The 22,030-nt window shown below is 44.9% G+C and overlaps 1 protein-coding gene across 1 annotated transcript; it reads left to right on the plus strand.

Moving 5' to 3' along the window:
• The first annotated feature begins 1,792 nt into the window (after positions 1–1,792).
• On the plus strand, positions 1,793–17,779 carry Nyx (nyctalopin). The gene is made up of 2 exons (XM_042683650.1): positions 1,793–1,873; positions 16,211–17,779. Exons 1-2 carry the CDS (start codon positions 1,852–1,854, stop codon positions 17,611–17,613), a joined length of 1,425 nt encoding a protein of 474 aa, XP_042539584.1. The 5' UTR covers positions 1,793–1,851; the 3' UTR covers positions 17,614–17,779.
• Positions 17,780–22,030: the final 4,251 nt, after the last annotated feature.

Consider the following 22,030-nt stretch of genomic DNA (forward strand, 5'->3'; position numbering starts at 1 on the left):
GAAATCCATGAGACTCTGATCTATTAACCAACAAAAAAAAAAGCCAGAAGTGGCCAGGTGTTGGTGGCTCACCTGTAATCCTGGCTGAGTAGGCTGAGGCCTGAGGATCAGCGTTCAAAGCCAGCCCAGGCAGGAAAGTCTATGAGACTCTTAATTCCTTCTCTCTCTCTCTCTCTCTCTCTCTCTCTCACACACACACACACACACACACACACACTCACAAGGTTGGCAGTGCTGAAAGTGAAGTTGTGGCTCAAGTAGTAGAGCACTAGCCTTGAGCAGAAAAATCTAAGGGACAGTGCCCAGGCCCTGAGTTCAAGTGTCAGGACCACAGTAAAAACAAAAATCAAAACCCTAGAAACTGTTCACTACTTAGACCTACAAACAGAGCCAGAACCTGACAAGGTTGCCATGGTTACAGTGGGGAAGGGGGGGGGGGGTGCTGTCCCAGCGGGGAGCAGAGGGCCCAGCCCCACACAGAACTCCCGATGTTGAGCTGGGACGAGGAGAATGTGGGGGCAGCTGAACTGCTGGGCAGGAGAAATAGGCCCTTCAGCATCGCTTCTTGAACTAGAACTTTCCAGATCTTCCTGGCAGAGAGCTCTCCCTTCCCCCATCCTGTTCAAATGCAGCCGGTGAGTCACAAGGTCTGCGGTGGGGGCGGAGTGTTGGCGCTTTGCTCCTTTCCCAGCCAGGCTCCAAGGGTCTGCGACCCCTGCTGGTCCCCAAGCCACACTTAGAGTAGGTTTTAGGGTATTGGTAAACCTCAGCCAGATTCTGAAGCCAGTCCAGACTTGCTGCCTTTGATAGGGCTGTGAAGCCGAAGCTGAAATCTCACTCTCTAGCCTTCGTGGAATGTTAGGGCCCCTGCCACGATCTGCACTGAGATCATCCACCAGCCACTATTCCAAAGAAAGGAAATCAGCAAGCCTACATTTCAGGGAAAAACATCATTCTGTGAAACTGCCTGTCCCTTCTCCAGCCCTTCAAGTTATATAACTGGCCTTGTCGAAACTGCTGATCATGCTATTTGGGGAGCAAGAAGCCAATTTCTGGCTGCATCTTGCTTGTGGCTGGGACCAGAGTCAGGGAAGGGGGAAGGGCATATGGCAGAGGGCTTTAAGGAGAGAAAGGGGCCAGGCAGATGGAGAGAGCAGAAAAACTGGGGTGGCCAAGGCCTGGGGATAAAGCTGATTGGTGTGTCAGCAAAATCTGTCACTGGCTTTGGTGATTCGAATGGCGGACACGTTCTTCTCATCTCTGTTAATCCTCATCTGATACAGAGGATTTTCCTGCCATTAAATCTAGTGAAAGAACAATAAGCAATCACAGGGGCACAAGCAGCTCTTCCTCAGCACCCTGCTTCCCCCTGTCCCCAGGGGGTCCTTTCTCTCTTGGACCATTTTTTAAATGCATCTGTGGCTGCCTGGCTTGGGAGATGGAGGGTTTGGGGGTGCTTCAGAGGAGTGAGACTAGGCAGACTCCCGGGATGGTAAGCAGCATTTGGGGGCTGGTCACCAAAGGCTTCTATTGGAGGAACTATCAAGATCTTAGCTTCATGAAGGGTTTCAAATAGATCCAAGCTCTGAATCTAGGGGGCAGCTTCTGATTGGTTGTTGCCACTGGTTTCTCTTAACCCAGCACCAGGATTTGGGGGTGGGGTGGGGGCAGGAATGAATACAAAAGAGAGAAAAAAGCTGGGCACTGGGGAATTATGGAAAAAGGGCTCTCAAGGGATGCCTCTGGGACACTGGTGACTTGGTGACCTGCCACTTTTTCCCCGCCCCCCCCCAGGCAGGGATCCCACAGCTGGGGGGTCTCTAAACCAACAGGTGCACGGAAAGTGGAGGAATGTTGATCCTGCTTCTGCATGGTAAGTCTTGCTACTAATGGGGGCTGTGTTGGGAAGATGCACTCAGCTTTGTCTGGATATTCTTGGTCAAATTTAAGTATAGGTGTATGCCTGTGGGGGATGGATCATAGAGCAAGAGGAAACAGCATTGGGGTGGGGGGATGAGCTTCTATTGATAGGGCTTGAACTCAGGACTGAGCACTGTGCCTGAGCTTTTGGCAGTGGTTGGAGACAAGGGTCGCACAGACTTTGCTGCCCAGGCTGGCTTTGACCCTCAATCCTCAGATCTCAGTCTCCTGAGTAGCTAGGATTATAGGTGTGAGCCACTGGCACCTGGTAACAATTTTTTTTTGTCAGTTGTGAGGCTTGAACTCTGGGCCTGGGCACTGTCCCTCAGCTCTTCACCTCAAGGCAAGCACTCTACCACTTGAGCCACAGCGCCACTTCCAGTTTTTGGGTGGCTAGGTGGAGATAAGAGTTTCACGGACTGGGCTGGGAAGGTGGCTCAGTGGTAGAGTGCTTGCCTTGCATGCCTGAGGCCCTGGGTTCGATTCCTCAGCACCACATAAGCCAAAAGAAAAAAAAGCCGGAAGTGGCACTGTGGCTCAAGTGGTAGAGCACTAGCTTTGAGCTGAAGAGCTGAGGGACAGCGCCCAGGCTCAGAGTTCAGGCCCACGACCGGACCCAAAATAAAACAAAACAAAAAGAGTTTCACGGACTTTCCTGCTGGGTCTGGCCTTGAACTGTGATCCTCAGATCTCAGCCTCTTGAGTGGCTAGGATTATAGGCATGAGCCACTGGCTCCCGGCTGGCAACAATTTTTTAAGAAAAAAAATTTGTTCAAAACAAAACACAGCTAGGAAGGTGGCTCAGTGGTAGAGTAGCTTGCTTTGCTTACATGAGGTCCTGGATTCGATTCCTCAGTACCACATAAGCAAAAAAAAAAGCCAGAAGTGGCACTATGGTTCAAGTGGTAGAGCACTAGCCTTGAGCTGAAGAGCTGAGCGACAGCGCCCAGGCCCAGAGTTCAGGCCCCATGACCAACCAAAAAACAAAACAAAACAACAAAACTCCTAAGACCAAAACTTGAAATCGTTTTAGGGAGATGATTTTCTTATTCTAATTTCAGATATGAATTCATTCGTTTGGTAATCTTAAACTACAATAATTTTTCTACTCACAATATTGTACAGTCATTTAGTTAAATCTCAAAATCTCTTTTACAAAAACATCCTCAGATAGGAAATCAACAAAGATGTTGAAACTTGAAATTATAGATGTTGAAAATTTTTTAATAATACTCATTTGAATTTAGGGCCTTATGCTTGCTCAGCAAGCACTTTACCACTTGGGCCAGGCCCTCAACCTTTTTGGCTTGAGTTTATTTTTCAGATATGGCCCCCGGACAGCCTTGGACTTCTGTCCTCCTGCCAGCCCAAGTAGCTAGGAGTTTTTTTTTCAAAGTTTATGTCCTGTTTTTTTTCTTCCCTACTCCTAGGGCTTGAACTCAGGGCTTGGGTGCTATCTCTGAGTTTTTGTACTCAAGGCTAGATTCTACCACCCAAGCCACAACTCCATTCTAGCTTTTTGTGATTAGTTGGAGATAAGAGTCTCATGGACTTTCCTGAACTGTGATCCTCAGCCTCTGGAGTAGCTAGGTGTGAACCACTAGCACCTGGTCCGTTATATGCATTTTAACATACCAGAAAAAACAAAAAAACAAAACTGGGAATGTAGTTCAATGGTAGAGTTCATGCTTATCAAATAAATAAACCAAGAAGACATCCTCAAGTAATTCTACCCCCTCTAACTGCTTAAATTTGAGATAATTCAAGGTTAAAAAAAACCTCTTGTTAAGTTCTTCAGTACATGATTCTATCCAAAAAAGTGGGTTTTTTTTCTGATCCTTGGGGTGAATTCAGTTATTTGACATTATGATCGCCTATGTATTAGACCTGTGTGTTTCTGTATATGGTACTGGCAGAGAATTGTTATCAGATTGTTCTAAAGCCCTTGTATTAGAATTTTTCTTATTCTGTATTCTACCTTATCAAGAAGTAGATCTTGCACTAAAACAATAGAGGGGGTGGAGGCATGGCTTAGTTGGAAAAGCACTAGCCAATGAACAAAAGAGGCATGTACTGAGTTCAAGTCCCAGTCTCGGACATAAAAAAAACTCCAAACAATAGATAGTGTACCTTCTCTACATGCAAAAGATGCTATGAAGGATATAGCCATAGGGCTTCTGTCCTTGGAAAAACTTACATCCATTTATGGGAGATCCAATAAATAAATGAGGAAAAAACTGGAACAAGGCATAAGGAACATTAGGCTAAATAGGACACAACTTCTTGCCTCGAGGATTCTTGAAAGGACAGTGGTTACCATTTATATAATTCCCAACCCCCAGCTTCTTGCCATTTTTCCTACCTAGAAAGGAGATGAGATTTGATTGACTCATTGGGACAGTGTCTGCTTGCAAGAACCAATCTTATTTTAAACTTGCCCTCAAAGCTCTGCTCTTCCACATAAAATGCAGGCAGTTTTCTGAGCCTGCGTGCTACAAAATGGCACTGTCCATGCTGCAGAAACCAGAAAGCCATCCAGACTTCTTGTGACAAATTGGCATGCTCAGCGATGACATCATTTGCTAACAATAGCAGCACTTAAAATTAATGACCCACACTGCATCCCCTGGTGCTTTCATTTAAAACATATTCTAGCAGCACCGAGAAGATTTCTCTGAGGAAGAGTCACAAGGAATAGGGACAATGTGTTCCTGAGAAGCAGGCAGGGGGAGCGATCTGACTGCCTCCTTGGCTAGGAGAGAGAGAGAGAGAGAGAGAGAGCAAGAGAGAGAGAGAGAGAGAGAGAGAGAGAGAGAGAGAGAGGAGTGAAGCTGTGCACTGAGGGCTCATGCTTGAAATCCTAGCTATTCAGGAAGGTGAGATTTGAGGGTTACAGTTCGAAGCCAGCTCAAGCAGGAAAGCTCTTTATCTCCAATTAAACATCAAAAAATAAAAATAAAAGCTGGAAGTGGAACTGTGCCTCAAGTGGTAGATTGCCATCTTAGAGCAAAAAAGCTAAGGGACAGAGCTCAAGCCCTGAGTTCAAGTCCCATGCATGTGTGCATACGCACACGCGTGTGCCCGTGCGTGTGCACACACACACACATACATTCACTGACAGATCAGTGAACAAGCTTCACAAATTAAGAACTTGGGAAAATTTGAAGTGGCTCCCAGCAGGGGAAAATCTGGGGCAAGATGGAAACTGAAATTTTCTTCTTGGGGATGTACAGATTTCCTGGAAGTGCTTTTTCTTAAAGATGGAAGAGCACAAACATCCTCCCTGCTCCCTCCCTTGTGTTACCCCTGCCCCTATCTGATACTCACAGCATCGTATCTGAATTCCATAACTTGTTTTACAAGGTTCTTCATATTTGGCTTGTTCTGGACTGAGACTTTAGAGATGCCAAGATATGTGTTTTGTTCATCTTACCATCATAGACTCTGTGTGTTGTGTGTGTGTGTGTGTGTGTGTGTGTGTGTGTGTGTGTGTGTCTAACCTGGGACTTGAACTCAGAGCCTGGGCTTTGTCCCTGTATCAGGAGGCTAAGATCTGAGGATCAAGATTCCAAGCCAGCCTAGGCAGGAAAGTCTGTGAGACTCACCTCCAATTGGCCACCAAAAAAGCTGGAAGTGGCATTGTGGCTCAAGTAGTAGACTGCTAATCTTGAGCAAAAGAAGTTCAGAGACAGTGCATAGGCCCTAAGTTTAAGCCCCAGGACCAACACGCATGCACACACACACACACAACACACACACACACACACACACACACACACACACAAAGCTAAACATAATTGGGTGCCTGTGGCTCACACCTGTAAATTGAGCTACTCAGGAGACAGATCTGAGGATTGCAGTTCAAAGCTAGCTTAAGCAAGGAAGTCCCTGAGTCTTATATCTTTAATTAGCCATCAAAAATCCAGAAATGGAACTATGGCTCAAGTGATAGAGAGCTAGACTTGATAGACTAAAAAAGCAAAGGGACAGTGCCCAGACCTCAGTTCAAGCCCTAAGATAGGCACCCCCCCCCAATAAAAAAAACAAAAAAGGAGGGCCATAGGAAGGGAATAAATCCCTCACTGTTGAGACAGGTACTGTGACATGTTAAGCAATATTTGTGAGATTCATTGATGTCAATGCATGGACCAGCAAGTAATAGTTCCTTTTTTTTGATGGAAGAACAGTGTTCTTTATATGAATGTACTGGTTAATTTAGCTATTGGCCTACTGTTGGGTATGTAAGTTGCTTTCTGTTAGGGACATATCTAAGTCCCTTCCTTCCTTCCTTTCTTTTCCTTCTTTCCTTCTTTCCTTCCTTTTCCTTCTTTCCTTCCTTCCTTCCTTCCTTCCTTCCTTTCTTTCTTTCTTTCTTTCTTTCTTTCTTTCTTTCTTTCTTTCTTTCTTTCTTTCTTTCTTTCTTTCTTTCTTTCTTTCTTTCTTTCCTTCTTCCTTCTTTCCTTCCTTCCTTCCTTCCCTCTCTCTCTTTCTTTTTTTCTTGCTTGCTCCACCCAACCTGGTTGTTTTCTGTTGTAGTAATAATACAGGGCTTGGGATACATTTTTTTCTGCCAAAAGTCATTTGGATATTTATAATGTCATTTGAAGGCCATGCAAAATTATCAATGGAGACAGATGAAAGCCAATGAGAAGCATATGTCATCCTATCATATACCAAGTGATTTCTTGGGTCTTATAAGGGCTGGACACCTCTACCTCCTGTTATAATGTAATGTCCAGGGTTTGGCATTTTATAAAGAAAAGGCTTGGGGCTGGGAATGTGGTTTAGAGGTAGAGTACTTGCCTAACAATGCATGAAGCCCTTGGTTTGATTCCTCAGTACCACATAAACAAAAACATTGGCGCTGTGGCTCTAGTGGAAGAGCAAAAGCCTTGAGCAAAAGCAGCTCAGGAGCAGTGCCTAGGCCCTGACTTCAAGCACTAGGACTGGAAAAATAATAAAGAAAAGGTTTATTCAGCTCATACTTTGGGAGGATGGAGAGTATTTTGCTAACTTCTGCTCAGCACTGGTGAAGACCTCATAATGGAGAGGAAGAGATTACATGGCCAGATAGGAAATCAGAGGGATTCAGAGGATGTGCCAGGCTGGGTGCCAGTGGTTCATGCCCATAATACTAGATACTCAGAAGGCAGAGATTTGAGGATGGAGGTTCAAAGCTAGATCAGGCAGAAAGGTCTGTGGGACTCTTATCTCCAACCAATCACTGAAAAGCTAGAAGTAAAGATGTGGCCTAGCCTTGAATACAAAAGCTCAGGAATAGCAGCTGGGCACTAGTGGCTCATGCCTGTTATCCTAGCTACTTAGGAGGCTAAGATCTGAGGCTCACAGTTCAAAGCCATTCCAAGTAGGAAAGTCCATGAAACTCTTATTTCCAATTAACTACCAGAAGACAGGAAGTGGCTCTGTGGCTCGAAGTGGTACAGCACTAGCCTTGAACAAAAGAGCTCAGAGACAGCGCCTGGACCCCAAGTTCAAGCCCCAGGAATGGTACAAAAAACCCTAAACAAGCCCCCAAACCAGAGAAGGTGCCAGGCTGACTTCTATCTATCCACCCCTGTGGGACTTCCTGAGAGATGGAGAACTACATTACTGCTTTCCAAGGGCAGGGCCCCTAATGACATAATTACCTCCCTTTAGGCTCTACCTCTCTTTTTCTGGCCCCAGAGCTTGAACTCTGGGCTTGGGCACTGTCCCTCAGCCATTTTGTGCTCAAGGCTAGTGCTCTACCACTTGAGCCACAGTGCCACTTCTAGCTTTTTTCTGAGTAGTTTATTAGAAATAAGAGTCTCATGGACTTTGCTGCTTGGTCTGATTTCCAACCTCAATCCACAGATCTCAGCCTCCTGAGTAGCTAGGATTATAGGCATGAGCCACCAGAGCCCAGCTAGGCTTTACCTCTTAAAGAATCCATCACCTCTCAGCACCACTACATTCTGGCTCAAGATTCCAACACACAAACGTTGGGGAGGCGAAATAGCAAAACCACAGCAAAGAAAATTCTCCATCGCTCATTTCACCTGGGCTGGTAATATAGATGGAAGCCCAGGGTTCTTTTATCCTATCACAAAATGTCATTGTATGATGTGTGGCTAGAAGCCATGGCATGGTCTGCCCTACTACATTTTGGTTTCCCCCAGCCAATTTTATTTGGAAAATCTAGCATTGAGTCTGGTCTTAGGTGCCATTTGGAGTAGCATTTGCCAGGAGTGAGAAGGGGAATAATTTTTAGAGCCAGAGTGGCTGAACAGAATTTTGCTGAAGCTGAAAATTACCCATATTTTCCTGTGCTATTTTGGTTTTGTGAGGCACAATTTAAAAAACAACAACAACAACAACAGTGAGAAGAAAGGAACATTCCAAACTCAGTCTGTGGTTGGAAAGTCCATGAGTAACCTTTCTCCTGGCAAACCTCTAGGGGGAAAAGACATATTTGTGAAGCTGAGGGACTGAAGAGAGAAGAAAGTTCTCTGCTGGTCTGTATTAAGACATCATTCTGAGGGGGAGTGGAAGGAGAAAAGCGGGAGAAAATGAAGGAGAGGATAATACTGTTCAAAAAGAAACTCATTACTTTACTTACATAACTGTAACCCCTCTGTATATCACCTTTACAAAAGAAAGAAAAAAAGGTACCATTCTGTATGAAGCTAGTGCTGCCTTCCTGCAGCTTCAGGGCTGGCCTCTACGTTCTTATACACCAGGACACAAAATCCACAATTAAATTTTTTTTTGTTCAAGACTAGGACTTGAACTCAGTATCTAATGCTTTTAATTATTGGCTGGCACTCTACCACCTGAGCCACGCCTCCAACCCTGCCATTTCTGATTTTTGCCAACTTTCAGGGGCACTTTGCAATTTTTTTGCAATGTTTGTGTGTGTGTGTGTGTGTGTGTGTGTGTGTGTGTGTGAGTGTGTGTGAGTGTGAGTACTGGGGTTTGGCCCAGGCTGACCTTAAACTCACAACCTTTTGCCTCACCTTCCTGAGTGTTGGGATTACAGATGTGCACCACCAAAGCTAGCTTACTTTGCAGCATTTTTAAATGTTTTTTTGTTGTGAAAATGCTGTACAGAGGGGTTACAGTTACATGAGCAAGGTAATGAGTGCATTTCTTATCAAGCATTGTTGCCTCCTCCTTTGTTTTTCCCCTACCATCCCTTCCCATCTCCCACCTCCACAACTTCACTCCCCTCTCCCCCCACCTTTGCAGCATTCTTTTTAACCACACAGATGAATCCTATTTTTTTTTTTTTTATCCATTGTGAGGCTTGAACTCAGGGGACCTGGACGCTGTTCCTGAGCTTTTTCTGCTCAAGGCTAGGGCTCTACCACTTTGAGGCACAGCATCACTTCTGGTTTTCTAGTGGTAAATTGGAGATAAGAGTCACACTAACTTTTCTACCAGGCTGGCTTTGAACTGAGATCCTCAGATCTCAGTTCAAAGTAGCTAGGATCACAGGTATGAACTACCAGTGCCTGGCTTAATTCCATTTGTGTGTGTGTAAGTGAGTACCAGGGCTTGAACTCAGGGTTTTCTGTTCTTGCTTGGCTTTCTTGCTTAAGGTTGGTATTTTTGCCAGTCCTGGGGCTTGAACTCAGGGCCTGGGCACTATCCCTGAGCTTATTTTGCTCAAGGCTAGCACTCTACCACTTGAGCCACACAGTGCCACTTCCAGCTTTTTTCTGAGTAGTTTATTGGAGATAAGAGTTTCACGAGCTTTCCGCCTGGGCTGGCTTTGAACCGTGATCCTCTGATCTCAGCCTCCCAAGTAGCTAGGATTACACGCATGAGCCAACAGTGCCTGGCCAAAGCAGTAAGTTTTAAGCAACACACTTTGATAGAAAAGGCAGTTTTGCTGGGTGCCAGTGGCTCACACCTGTAATCCTAGCTACTCTGGAGGCTCATGATTTGAAGCCAGCCTGAGCAGAAAAGTCCCTGTGAGACTCTTATTGCCAATTAACTGCTCAAAAACTAGAAGTGGAGCTGTGGATCAAAGTGATAGCTTTTTAGCCCTGAGCAAAAGATTTCAGGGATAGCACCCAGGCCTTGAGTTCAAGCCCCACAACTGACAATAAAAACAAAACACTTTTTCTCATACTTAAGCCTGCAATCCTAAACTACTCAGGAGGTTGAAATCTGAGGATCAAGTTTTACCACAACCCAGGAAGAAAAGTCAGTGAGACTCATCTCCAATTAACCAGCAAAAAGCCAGAAGTGGAGCTGAGGCTCAAGTGGTAGAGTACCAACCCACAGCAAGAAAGCTGAGTGAGAACATGAGGCCCTGAGTTCAAGCCCCAGTACCAGAAAAAAAATTGAAACAACAAAACCTGGTGTCTTGATTTTGTTTTCTGGACTAGATTTCTACTTGGCTCTTGTCTCTTTAGTCCTATGACAAGTGGCTTTGAGAGTCCACTTTTAGCTTGCCCCAATGTTTTTACAGCTGTCCCAAGTGTACAATGCATCTGTTCCTCATAGCTGTTCACACATCACAGATGAGGAAATTGAGAGACAGGAGTTGTCTGAGTTGGATTGTTTTTTGTTTTTGCCAGTCCTGGGGCTTGAACTCAGTGCCTGGACACTGTCCATGATCATCTTTTGTTCAAGGCTAGCACTCAACAACTTGAGCCACAATGCCACTTCCAGCCTTTTCTTTTTATGTGGTACTGAGGGAGCCACAACGCCACTTCCAGCCTTTTCTTTTTATGTGGTACTGAGGAATTGAACCCAGGGCCTCATGCATGCTAGGCAAGCACTCTATCACTAAGCTATATTCCCAGGCTGGTTTTTATTTTGTAAGTTAAAGCACTTTGAGAGAGCAAGGATGAGAAATAGTGTCCTCAGAGTTCATGAGGGAACTAGATAGAGAGAGTATGCCCTCGGATAGAATATTCTAGAAAGCCCAGGCCCAGTTTGAACATGCCTCATCTTTTCCTTATTTCTCAGATGGGGTATAAAAACACTGAAGCCTTTTCTGATTTCCAGATGGATCCTTCCCAAAAATACCAATGTGAGAAGAGAAATTGCTAAGCAACTGCCAAATGAGTTGACTTTTCTCTTCTTACAAATTGTAATCTTTTATGTTTTTAATTTGGCAAATGCTTTCTTGGCCAAAGTATTTACATGGAGCTCAGCTCTGGGTAGACAAGGAAATTTGGTTTTGTAATGATTAATAGTGATTCTGAAAGACATCACTTTTCATTTGGATATGGAGAGATCAGGCTTGTCCTGTCCTTCTTTGTTGTTGTTGTTGGTCATGGGGCTGATTGCTGTTCCTGAATTCTTTTGCTCAAGACTAGAGCTCTACCACTTTTAAGCCACATCTCTATTTCTGGTTTTCTGATGATAATTGGAGATGAGTCTTATGGACTTTTTTTTTTTTTTGCTAGGGCTGGCTTTGAACTGCCATCCTCAGATCTTAGCCTCCTGAGTAGCTAGGATTATAGGCTTGGGCTACCTGAGCCTGGCCTGTGAGACTCTTATCTCCAATTAAGGACAAAGAAGCCAGAAGTAAAGCTGTGGCTTAAGTGGTAGAGTGCTAGCCTTGAGCAAAAAAGCTCAGGGACAGGCCCCAAGTTTAAGCCCCAAGACCAGCAAAAACCGAAAAGTGCCCCCTTCTGCCCTGGGCCAATCCCCCCCCTACTATGTTATTGAAAATGAACTACACAATTTGTGGTAGGAGAGAAGAAAGACAAACTGGAAGGGAGCAAAGGAAGAGGTGACATTGCCCAAAAATAAATGTACTCTTTACCTGACTTATGAAATGGTAACTTCTCTGAACATTACCTTTATAATAGCAATATTTAATTTTTCAAAAAGTGTTAATTCAGCAGTGATTTGGTTGCAAGGGATAGAAATTTGCTCATTTGTGTAAATAGTTTGAGTGGATTTCCCAAACAGGAATAGGAAAATGTCACAGAAACAACCCAGGCAAGACCTCATAGGAACTAGAGAGCTACTTTCTGCTCTCTCTCTGGGATTCATGAGCCCCATTTCTGCCATTTTCATGTCAGAGCTATTGCTTTCTCTGCTTGTGCTATGGACTGAATGTTTGTGATCCTCACCCTTAATTCATATGTTCAAATCCCCAAGGTGACAGTATTAAGAGTTGGATCTTAGGCTGGGTGCTAATGGTTCATGCCTGTAATCCTGGGAATTTAAGAAGCTGAGATCTGAGGAGTGTGGTTCAAAACCAGCCCAGGCAGGAAAGTCCATGAGACTCTTAGCGCCAATTAATCACCAGAAAATCAGAAGTGATGCTGTGGCTTAAAGTGGTAGAGCACTAGCCTTAAGCAAAGAAGCTCAGGGAACATACACAGGTCCTGAGTTCAAAACCCAGGATGGCGCAAAAAAAAAAAAAAAAAAGAGTTGTGTCTTTGGGGGAGGTGAAAGATCATAAGGGTGGAACCTTCATAATTGGAATTAGTTCTCTTATTGAAGTGATTCTACTGAGCTCCTCTATTCCCCTCTGCCATGTGAGGACACAGCAAGAAGATGGCTGACAATGAATCAGATAGCAACTCCTCAGCAGTCACCAAATCTGCCTTGAGTTTGGACTTGCTAGTCTCCAGGACTGTGGGAAATAAATTTGTTATTTATAAGCTCCTAGTTTATGATATTATGATATTTCTCACTGTACACCAGCTTCTTCATCTTACCCCTGACTACTGCTGTGCTATAACTTTTTGAGCTGCCTGTGGCTTGGGTACAAATCCAGCCTTGATCCCAGACAGGTTTATGTTCTTATGAGCTCACTGACCAGGGGCTCCATGCTTATTTCATTTTTATGGAGAAGGAATGAGTGTGATTAGCTCTGCTTAGATCAAAGTGTTCACTCATGGTGCAAACAGCTGTTGCCAGGAGGAAGCTGCAGAGAGACACTTGGGACTCCTGACTGGGTTATTTTTTCTTAGAAGCAGTGGTTGGCAACAGCTGCTGTGGATCCATGGCAAATGAGAGCCAGAAGGTCCAGCTCAAAGGTCAGGGAGTAAAATTAGTTCCTTCCGTTCGTAGTGAAAGAAATGGGAGCTTTAGAGTGTCAGGTATGTGAGGCATGAGACAGTCCAGTATGGTGGAAAGATAAACAAAAGTTGGTATCATTTAACCACTGCAAGCCTCAGTTTTTTCCTCTTTTGTGAGGAAAGAATAGTACTTGCAGGACTGTCATAGTCAATGAAATAATACATGTAGCAATCCCAGGCTTGAGCAAACACTACTAGAAATTAATTAGGAAGCCAGATGCAGTGGCTCATACCTATAATCCTAGCTACTCAGGAGGCTGAGATCTGAGGTTCATTGTTGGAAGCCAGACCCTGCAAGAAAGTCAGTGAGAATCTTATCTCCTATTTACTACAAAAAAAAAGAGCCAGAAGTGGAGCTGTGGCTCAAGTGGAAGAGCACTAGCCTTGAGCAACAAAGCTCAGGGACAGTGAGCAGGCCTTGCGTTCAAGCCACAGGACTGGCACAAAAAAAATTGGGGAGATTCAAAAATACCTATAAAATTTAGTTGATTTGGGTAGCATTTTGCATGCACATGTCACCCAGACAACATATCTTACTAAAATCCCTAAACTATTCCTGAATATATTTACTGGCATTTGGGATTAAATATGTTGTATATGATGTGAGGTAGAGATCGCAATCTTTTTTCTAGAGAGTATTGTATGCAGTTTTAACTTCCCATGACAAATTAAACTCATTTCTTCATGTGTAATGTAAGATCCTTATAAAAGTAAGTTTAGTTTACCCCCCTTTTTGTTCTTTATGCTACTGTTGGTATACTTTTCATTTATATGTGTTATATATTCCATAATATATTGGTCTCTTGGGACTTTTCTGCCTGGGCTGGCTTTGAACTGCATTCCTCAGATCTCAGCCTTCTTAGCAGCTAGGATTATAGGTGTGAGCTACCAGCACCTGGCTATATTGTTATTCTTGCTGCAAAGGATAATCTTTTGTATTTAATTTACAATTTTCATTGTTCTTTATTCTTTCCTATAGATCTATTTTTTTTTGTACTATTCCTGTGGCTTGAACTCAAGGCCTAAACTCTGACCCCGAGCTTTTTGTTCCCTCAAGGATAGAACTCTACCACTTGAACCACAGCTTCACTTCTGGCTTTTTGGTAGTTAATTGGAGATGAGTCTCACAGACCTTCCTGCCAGGGCTGGTTTCAAACTGCTATTCTCAGCTCTCATCTCTCAGCTCTGCTGAGGGGCTAGGATTTTCTGGTACTATCATTTTCTTTCAGGCCAAAGGTCTCTTGGGGATGAATTTTCTCCGATTTTGGTTGTAGATGTTGATTAAAGTATATTTTCCGTTATTTCTGGAGGTATTTTCACTGGATTTAGAATTATAAACTTCTAGTATTTCCTTTCCTTTCAGCACTTAGAGTTGTTTTTTTTTTTTAAACATGATGGTGCTAAAGTTAAAGATTTCATTCTACTGTCATATGGCCTCATTGTTCTTTTTCTTTTCTTTTTATTTTTATTGTGAAAATACTGTACAGAGTGGTTACAATTAGATGGGCAAGATCATTGTTCTTTTTCTTTTCTCTTTTTCTTTTGCCAGTCCTGGGACTTGAACTCAGGGCCTGGGCTCTGTGCTTGATCTTTTTTTTTTTTTGGCAGTTGTGGGGCCTGAACTCTGGGCTTGGGTGCTGTCCCTGTGCTCTTCAGCTCAAGGCAAGCGCTCTACTGATAGAGCCACAGCGCCACTTCCGGTTTTCTAGTGGTTAATTGGAGATCAGAGTCTCACGGGCTTTCCTGCCACAGCTGGCTTTGAATTGTGATCCTCAGATCTCAGCCTCCTGATTAGGTAGGATTACAGGCATGAGCTACCAGCGCTCGGCTGCTTCATCTTTTTTGCTCAAGGCTAGTGCTCTATTACTTGAGCCACAGCTCCACTTCCAGCTTTTTTGCTAGTTAATTAGAGATGAGAATATACAAATTTTACTGCCTGGTCTGGCTTCAAAACTTGATCTTTAGATCTCAGCCTTCTGAGTAGCTAGGATTACATGCATGAGCCACTGGTGCCCTGTAGTATAATTTCCTTTATAAAAAAGTTTAAAAGTGTTTACCTGAGAAGATACATTCATAAATTGGATAGCCACAAACCAGAGGTATTTGAGGCTTCATCAAAAAGAGAAGGGATTAGCAGGAAAGTCCATGAAACTCTTATCTCCAATAAACCACCAGAAAACCGGAAGTGGCGCCATAGCTCTAGTGGTAGAGCGCTTGCCTTGAGCTAAAGAGCTGAGGGACAGCGCCCAGGCCCAGAGTTCAGGCCCCACGACCAACAAAAAAAAAAAAGAGAGAAGGGATGTATTTTTTAAATAATTTGCAGCCGGGTGCCAGTGGCTCACACCTATAATCCTAGCTACTCAGGAGGCTGAGATCTGAGGATCATGGTTCAAAGCCAGCCTGGGCAGGAAAGGCCATGAGACTCTTATCTCCAATTAACCACCAGAAATATGGAAGTGGCACTGTGGCTCACGTGTTAGAGTGCTTGCCTTGAGCTGAAGAGCTCAGGGACAGCACGCAGGCCCAGAGTTCAAGCCCTACGACCAAAAAACCCCACACAAAAAAAAAATAAACAGAAGTGGTGTTGGGTTCAAAGTGGTAGAGCACCAGCCTTGAGCAAAAGAGTTCAGGGACAGTGCCCAGGCCCTGAGTTCAAGCCTCACAACCACCACTACCAACATGCACATGCACGCGTGCGCGCGTGCGCACACACACACAGAATCAAACAGATGGGAGGGAGTTTAGAATGGGTCCAATGAAGTGATTACAGCATAGGTTTTGATGATGAAGTAAACTGGAAAGCCAAGGAGAAGGTGTTATAGATGGAGAAATCAGCTTCAGTTTAGGGAGATGTGAGGAGGACATCTGCAGGGCACAGAAGTTGGTGAAGAGCCTGCATCCTGATTCTGGGGTGATTTTGTGTGTGTGTGTTGGTACCAAGTCTTGAACTCAGGGCCCTTGGCACTATCCTTGAGCTCTTTTCTGCTCAAAACTAGTGCTCTCTGGTGTGTGTGTGTGTGTGTGTGTGTGTGTGTGTGTGTGTGTGTGTTGAGTAGTTTATTGGAGGTAAGAGTCTCATGAACTTTCCTGCTCAGCCTGGCATCGAACTGTGATCTTCACATCTCAGTCTCCTGAGAGACCAGGATTGCAGGTGTGAGCCACTGGCACCCAGCCTGAAGTGATCTTTGTTAATCTTTTTTTTTTTGGGGGGGGGGGGTCTTTTCTTCTCCCTCCTGTCCCCCTCCTCCCCCTAGTGGTGGTCCTCGGCCTGCACAGCATCCAAGCCATTGAGAACTGCCAGCGCGCCTGTCCTGCCTCCTGCACCTGCAGCAGTGTAGAGCATGGCTGCTCTGTGCGCTGTGATCGTGCAGGACTCCTGAGGGTACCGGCTGAGTTCCCATGCGAGGCGGCTTCCATTGACCTGGATCGGAATGGCTTGCGAATCTTGGGTGAGCGGGCTTTTGGCACATTGCCCTCACTGCGTCGCCTATCCTTGCGCCATAACAATCTGTCTTTCATCACCCCTGGCGCTTTCAAAGGCCTGCCACGTTTGGCTGAGCTACGCCTGGCACACAACGGCGATCTGCGCTATCTGCATGCGCGCACCTTTGCCACATTGGGTCGCCTGCGCCGCCTGGATCTGGCCTCCTGTCGCCTGTTCAGCGTCCCTGAGCGCCTGCTGGTGGAGTTGCCGGCCCTGCGGGAGCTCACTGCCTTTGATAACCTGTTCCGTCGCGTGCCTGGCGCACTGCGTGGCCTGGCCAATCTGACTCACGTGTACCTGGAACGCAGTCGCATTGAGGCTGTGGCCTCCAGCTCGCTGCAGGGCCTGCGGCATCTGCGATCACTCAGCCTGCAGGGCAATCGTGTGCGGGCCGTGCACGCTGGAGCCTTTGGGGACTGTGGCATCCTGGAGCACCTGCTGCTCAATGATAACCTGCTGGCCGAGCTGCCACCAGATGCCTTCCGCGGCCTGCACCGTCTGCGCACGCTCAATCTGGGAGGGAATGCATTGGGTCATGTGGCACGCGCCTGGTTTGTAGATCTGCTGGAACTCGAGCTGCTCTACCTAGACCGCAACAGCATTGCCTTCGTGGAGGAGGGAACCTTCCAGAACCTCTCGAGCCTCCTGGCTCTGCATCTCAATAGCAATCATCTCACAATGCTCTCCTGGGCAGCCTTCCAGCCAGGCTTTTTCTTAGGTCGCCTGTTTCTCTTCCGCAACCCATGGCATTGTGACTGCCACCTGCAGTGGCTGCGGGATTGGATCCAGGGTTCTGGGCATGTGGCCGATGTGCCATGTGCCTCCCCAGGCTCTGTGGCTGGACTGGATCTCAGCCAGGTGGCCTTTGAACGCTCCTCGGATGGTCTGTGTGAGGACCCTGAGGATGTGAACTTCACCGTGTCTAGTCCAGGCCCTTCCCCAGAACCCGTGGCCACCACCGTGAGCAGGTTCAGCAGCCTCCTCTCCAGGCTATTGGCCCCGAGGGTCCCCGTGGAGGAGGCAACCAACAGGACTGGGGCCAACTCCTCGCTGTCCGACCACCTTCCTTCCCGGGGAGTTGGAGCCTTGGGCCGCAAGACTACCGTTCTCCTCACCTCTTCTCTCCTGCTCAGCTGGGCCCAGTTTGTGCTGCTTTGCCTGCAGAGGGACTGACGTGGCCCCTGGGAGGTGGCCCAAGCTGCTTTGGCTAAAAGGGGGAAATGTTTTGGTTTAGCGGAGTTTAAAAGGAGTGTTTGTGTTGAGGGTATAAGGGAACATGATGGAGAACTGTGGAGAAAGTTCTAGTTGAGGAGGATGGGGTGGTGAAAGAACAGTTTGCTTTGGGGATGGCCCTAGGTGGAGCTGAATCATGTGAAATGCTATGGGAAATGGAGGTGTGTGTGTGTGTGTGTGTGTGTGTGTGTGTGTGTGTGTGTGTGTGTGTGTGTGTGTGTGCGCGCGCGCGCGTGTGTGTGTGTGTGTGTGTGTGTGTGTGTGTGTGTGTGTGTGTGTGTATGTGCTGGTTCTGGGGCTTGAGCACAGGGCCTGGGTGCTGTCACTAAGTTTTTTTTTTTTTTTTTGGCTGAGGGTTACCACTTTACCACTTTGAGCCACAGCACCACTTGCAGTTTTCTGTTGGTTATGTGGACATAAGAGTCTCATGGGCTTTGCTGCTTTGAACCATGATCCTCAGATCTCAGCTTCCTGAGTAGCTAGATTTACAGGTGGGAGCCATTGGTGCCTGGCTGGATATTTAATTTGTTTTTCTTTTCTCACATGGACACCCATTTTAAAAGAGAAGAAAGATTGCCTTCACTTCCCAGAAAGGAAGGCAAGGAATTGGAAGCTCCTAGAACTCCACCCCTTCCTTCCATCTGGACTGAGAGAAGCAGTTCATTGACTAAGTCCTAAGAATGGTGTCAGTCCTCCTGGTAGCAATCCATTCAACTCAGTCCATTTGTCTGCTGTGACAGCTGACCTCCCCACAGAGGCTTGGGAATCCTAGGGTTCAGGAAGGTACACAGGCCATTAGAGAAGGGGGGCAGGGACTAAGGCTGGAGGTATGAGGGTGGCTCCTGCAGTCTCGGATCTGTTGGGAGGCTGTTGAAAACAAAGATTCATTTTATTTACTCCCCAACTAATCCCAAGGGATTAGCCACAAGGGAAATTGAGGAAATTGAGGACTGCAGGTTGTATTTGTGATCAGATAAATGTGTAAAGTCATACCAAAAAAGAAAAAAGAAAGAAACCAGTTTCTTTACTGTGGGACTTTTCAGAATCTTTCATATGCTAACACGTATGTATGGTGAATGTCCCTGGAGGCCACACAATGTTCTTTTCTTACCATTGTGTGGGCTGTGTCTATAAAGGACACAAGTTAGAAAGGCAAACTTCCAGCTGTGAAGATTTAAATGGATATTGTGTGTGTGTGTGTGTGTGTGTGTGTACTTGAGCACACACACATGCACACGCACATGCATACACACACTGGTCCTGGGGTTTGAACTCAGGTATGGGTGCTTTCCTTGAGCTTTTTTTTTTTTTTTTTTTTCTAATTTGAAAACGCTAAATCAGAGGGGTTGCGGTTACATAAGTCAGCAAACAGTACATTTCCTTTTCGACAATGTCACCACTTCCCTTGCTCTCTTCCAGTTTTTTCCTCCCATCTCATCCACATCCCTGAGCATTTTTATTCATGGCAACTGTCCTACTACTTGAGCCACATGTTCATTTCCAGCTTTTTGGTAGTTAATTGGATATGAGCTTCACAGATTTTCGTGCCCAGCCAGTATGTCTTTGAATCGAGATCCTCAGATCTCAACCTCCTGAGTAGCTAGGATGACAGGCGTGAACCACTGGTGCCCAGCCAGAACAACCTCTTTTTTAATATTAGAATTTATATAATCTATTTAAGAGAGAAAGTTTCACCCAATACTGTTGGTTGCAAGTTACCTCCTAAATGCTGGCCCAGAGCTGGGGATTTTACTCCATGGTAGAAAGTTTCCTTCATGCATGAGTCCTTGGGTTCCATCCCAGCCTACTGCAAAAAAAGCCTAAAAACAAAAAAGGTCCACAAATGTGGTCTTTTCAGCCCTTCCATGTCCATCTGAGCTGATCACAACAGGCACAGGTTCTGAACATGAGGCAGTCAACAATAGTATCATATGTCCGCTAAATATTCAAGCTAGTCTGTACACCATGTGCAATAGTCATTATGTTAGTCAACATTTTGGCAATCTACAATCTTAACGTCCTGAGTTCCTCTTTTTGGATTTCAAAAGATTGTTTTCTTCCTTCTTTTCTTTTCTGTTTTCTTTCTTTCCTTCCTTCCTTCTTTCCTTCCCTCCCTCCTCTTTCTTTCTTTCTTTTCTTTCTCTCTCTTTCTTTCTTTCTTTCTCTTTCTCTCTCTTTCCCTCCCTCCCTGCCTCCCTCTCTCTTTCTTTCTCCTTCCTTCCTTTCTCCTTCCTTCCTTCTTCTTTCTTTCTTTCTTTCTTTCTTTCTTTCTTTCTTTCTTTCTTTCTTTCTTTCTTTCTTTCTTTCTTTCTTTCTTTCTTTCTTTCTTTCTTTCTTTCTTTCTCCAGTCATGAGGCTTGAACTCAGGGCCTGGACACTGTTCCTGAGCTTCTTTTGCTCAAGGCTAACCCTACCACTTGAGCCACAGTGCCACTTTTGGCTGTTTCTGTTTATGTAGTACTGAGGAATTGAATCCAGGGTTTTCATGCATGCTAGGCAAACACTCAACCACTAAGCCACATTCTTAGCCTGAGAGGTGGTTTTTCAAAACACACAGGGATTCAGGGTCTACTCAGCTGTTAGGCTTTCATGGCAATGATACTTTTTATTGAGGCAGGGTTTTACTTCGTAGCTCCTTTCAAATTCATGATCCCCTTTCCTCAGCTTCCTGAGTGCTTGGATTACAGGCAGGTGCTACCCTACCAAATGACAGTACTTTTCCTTCCCTCCCTCCCTCCCTCCCTCCCTCCTTTCCTTCCTTCCTTCCTTCCTTCCTCCTCTTTCTTTCCTTCTTTCTTTTTCTTTCTTCTGGTGCCAGTCCTGGGTCTTGAACTCAGTCCTAGGGCACTGTCCTTGAGCTTTTTTGCTCAAGGCATGTGTGCTTAACATGTGTGAAGTCCTGGGTTCTATCCCCAGCTCAGAACCAAAAACTTCCAACAAAAACCCAGCAACAAAAACATGATACAAGCCAGGTGCCTGAGGCTCACACCTGTAATCCTAGCTACTCAGGAGGCTGAGATCTGAAGATCACGATTCAGAGCCAGCTGGGGCAGGAAAGTCTGTGAGACTCTTATCTCTAATTAACTACCAGAAACCTGGAAGTGGCGCCATGGTTCAAGTGTTAGAGCACTAGCCTTGAGCAAAAGGTTCTCAGGGACAGCACTCAGATCCTGAGTTCAAGTCCCATGACCAACCAAAAACAACAACAAAATCATATGTAATATTTAAGAGTAAGTATAATTTTGTGGTACTTTTTATTTAATTTGTATTCATTTCTTCAAATTGTATGTGTATTTATGTATGTATGTGTACTAGGTTGCTGCACACAATTTGCATTTTGTTGCATGGTTTTAGTTAAGAAAAATTGAAAGCCATGGATCTGGAACATATATGAATTTTTAAAACATTTTGTTTTTGACGTTTGTTTTCATACTTACAAAGTAGTTGCAATAGAATGAATACTGATCAGTTCACAATTATTATTATTTTTAAATGTTTTTATTGTTATTATAAAGGTGATATTCAGAGGGATTACAGGTAAAGAGTACATTTCTTTTTGTTCAGGCTTTTGTTTAAACTGTATTTTTTTGTCATTTCTTTTTTGGTACTGAAGGATCGAACCTAGTACATTGCACTGGCTAGGCAAATGCTTTGCCACTGAACTACATCCCCACCCAAGAGTACATTGGCCAATGTTACCCCTTTCCTTGTTCTCTTCCAGACAATTGCTTATGCTTTTTAAAGATTTTTTTCCCCCTGTGCCACTCCTGCGGGTTGTCCCTGGGTTTTTCTGCTCAAGGCTAGTGCTCCATCACTTGAGCCACAGCTCTACTTCTGACTTCTTGGTAGTTAATTAGAGATAATAGCTTCACAGACTTTCCTGCAGGATTGGTTTTAAACTGCCATCATCAGATTTTAGTCTCTTACATCGTAGGATTACAGGTATGAACCACTAGAACCCGGCTATTAGTAAATGTTAGTACCATATTTCCTTTTTTTCATCTTTCCACACTATTATTTCTTACTATTAGTTTGAGTTTGTTACAAATGCCATGACTCTCTCCCCTAAATATCTCAGTGTGTGTTTCCTGGAAATAAGGACGTTTGCTTATTCATAATACTATTTTTAAAAATCGTGTGTGTGTGTGTGTGTGTGTGTGTGTGTGTGTGTGTGTGTGTGTGTGTGTGTGTGTGTGTGTGTGTGTGTACCAGTACTAGGGCTTGAATTCAGTGCCTTGTGCTCTCACCTGGCATTTTTGCCCAAGGCTGGTGCTTTACCATTTGAGCTATAGCTCCATTTTTGACTTTTTGCTGGTTGATTCAAGATAAGAATGATTTGTCTGTGATTTGTCTGTCC

This window comes from Dipodomys spectabilis, unplaced genomic scaffold (assembly GCF_019054845.1).
Source record: "Dipodomys spectabilis isolate Male_0828 unplaced genomic scaffold, ASM1905484v1 ptg000082l, whole genome shotgun sequence".
Taxonomy (NCBI): Eukaryota; Metazoa; Chordata; class Mammalia; order Rodentia; family Heteromyidae; genus Dipodomys; species Dipodomys spectabilis.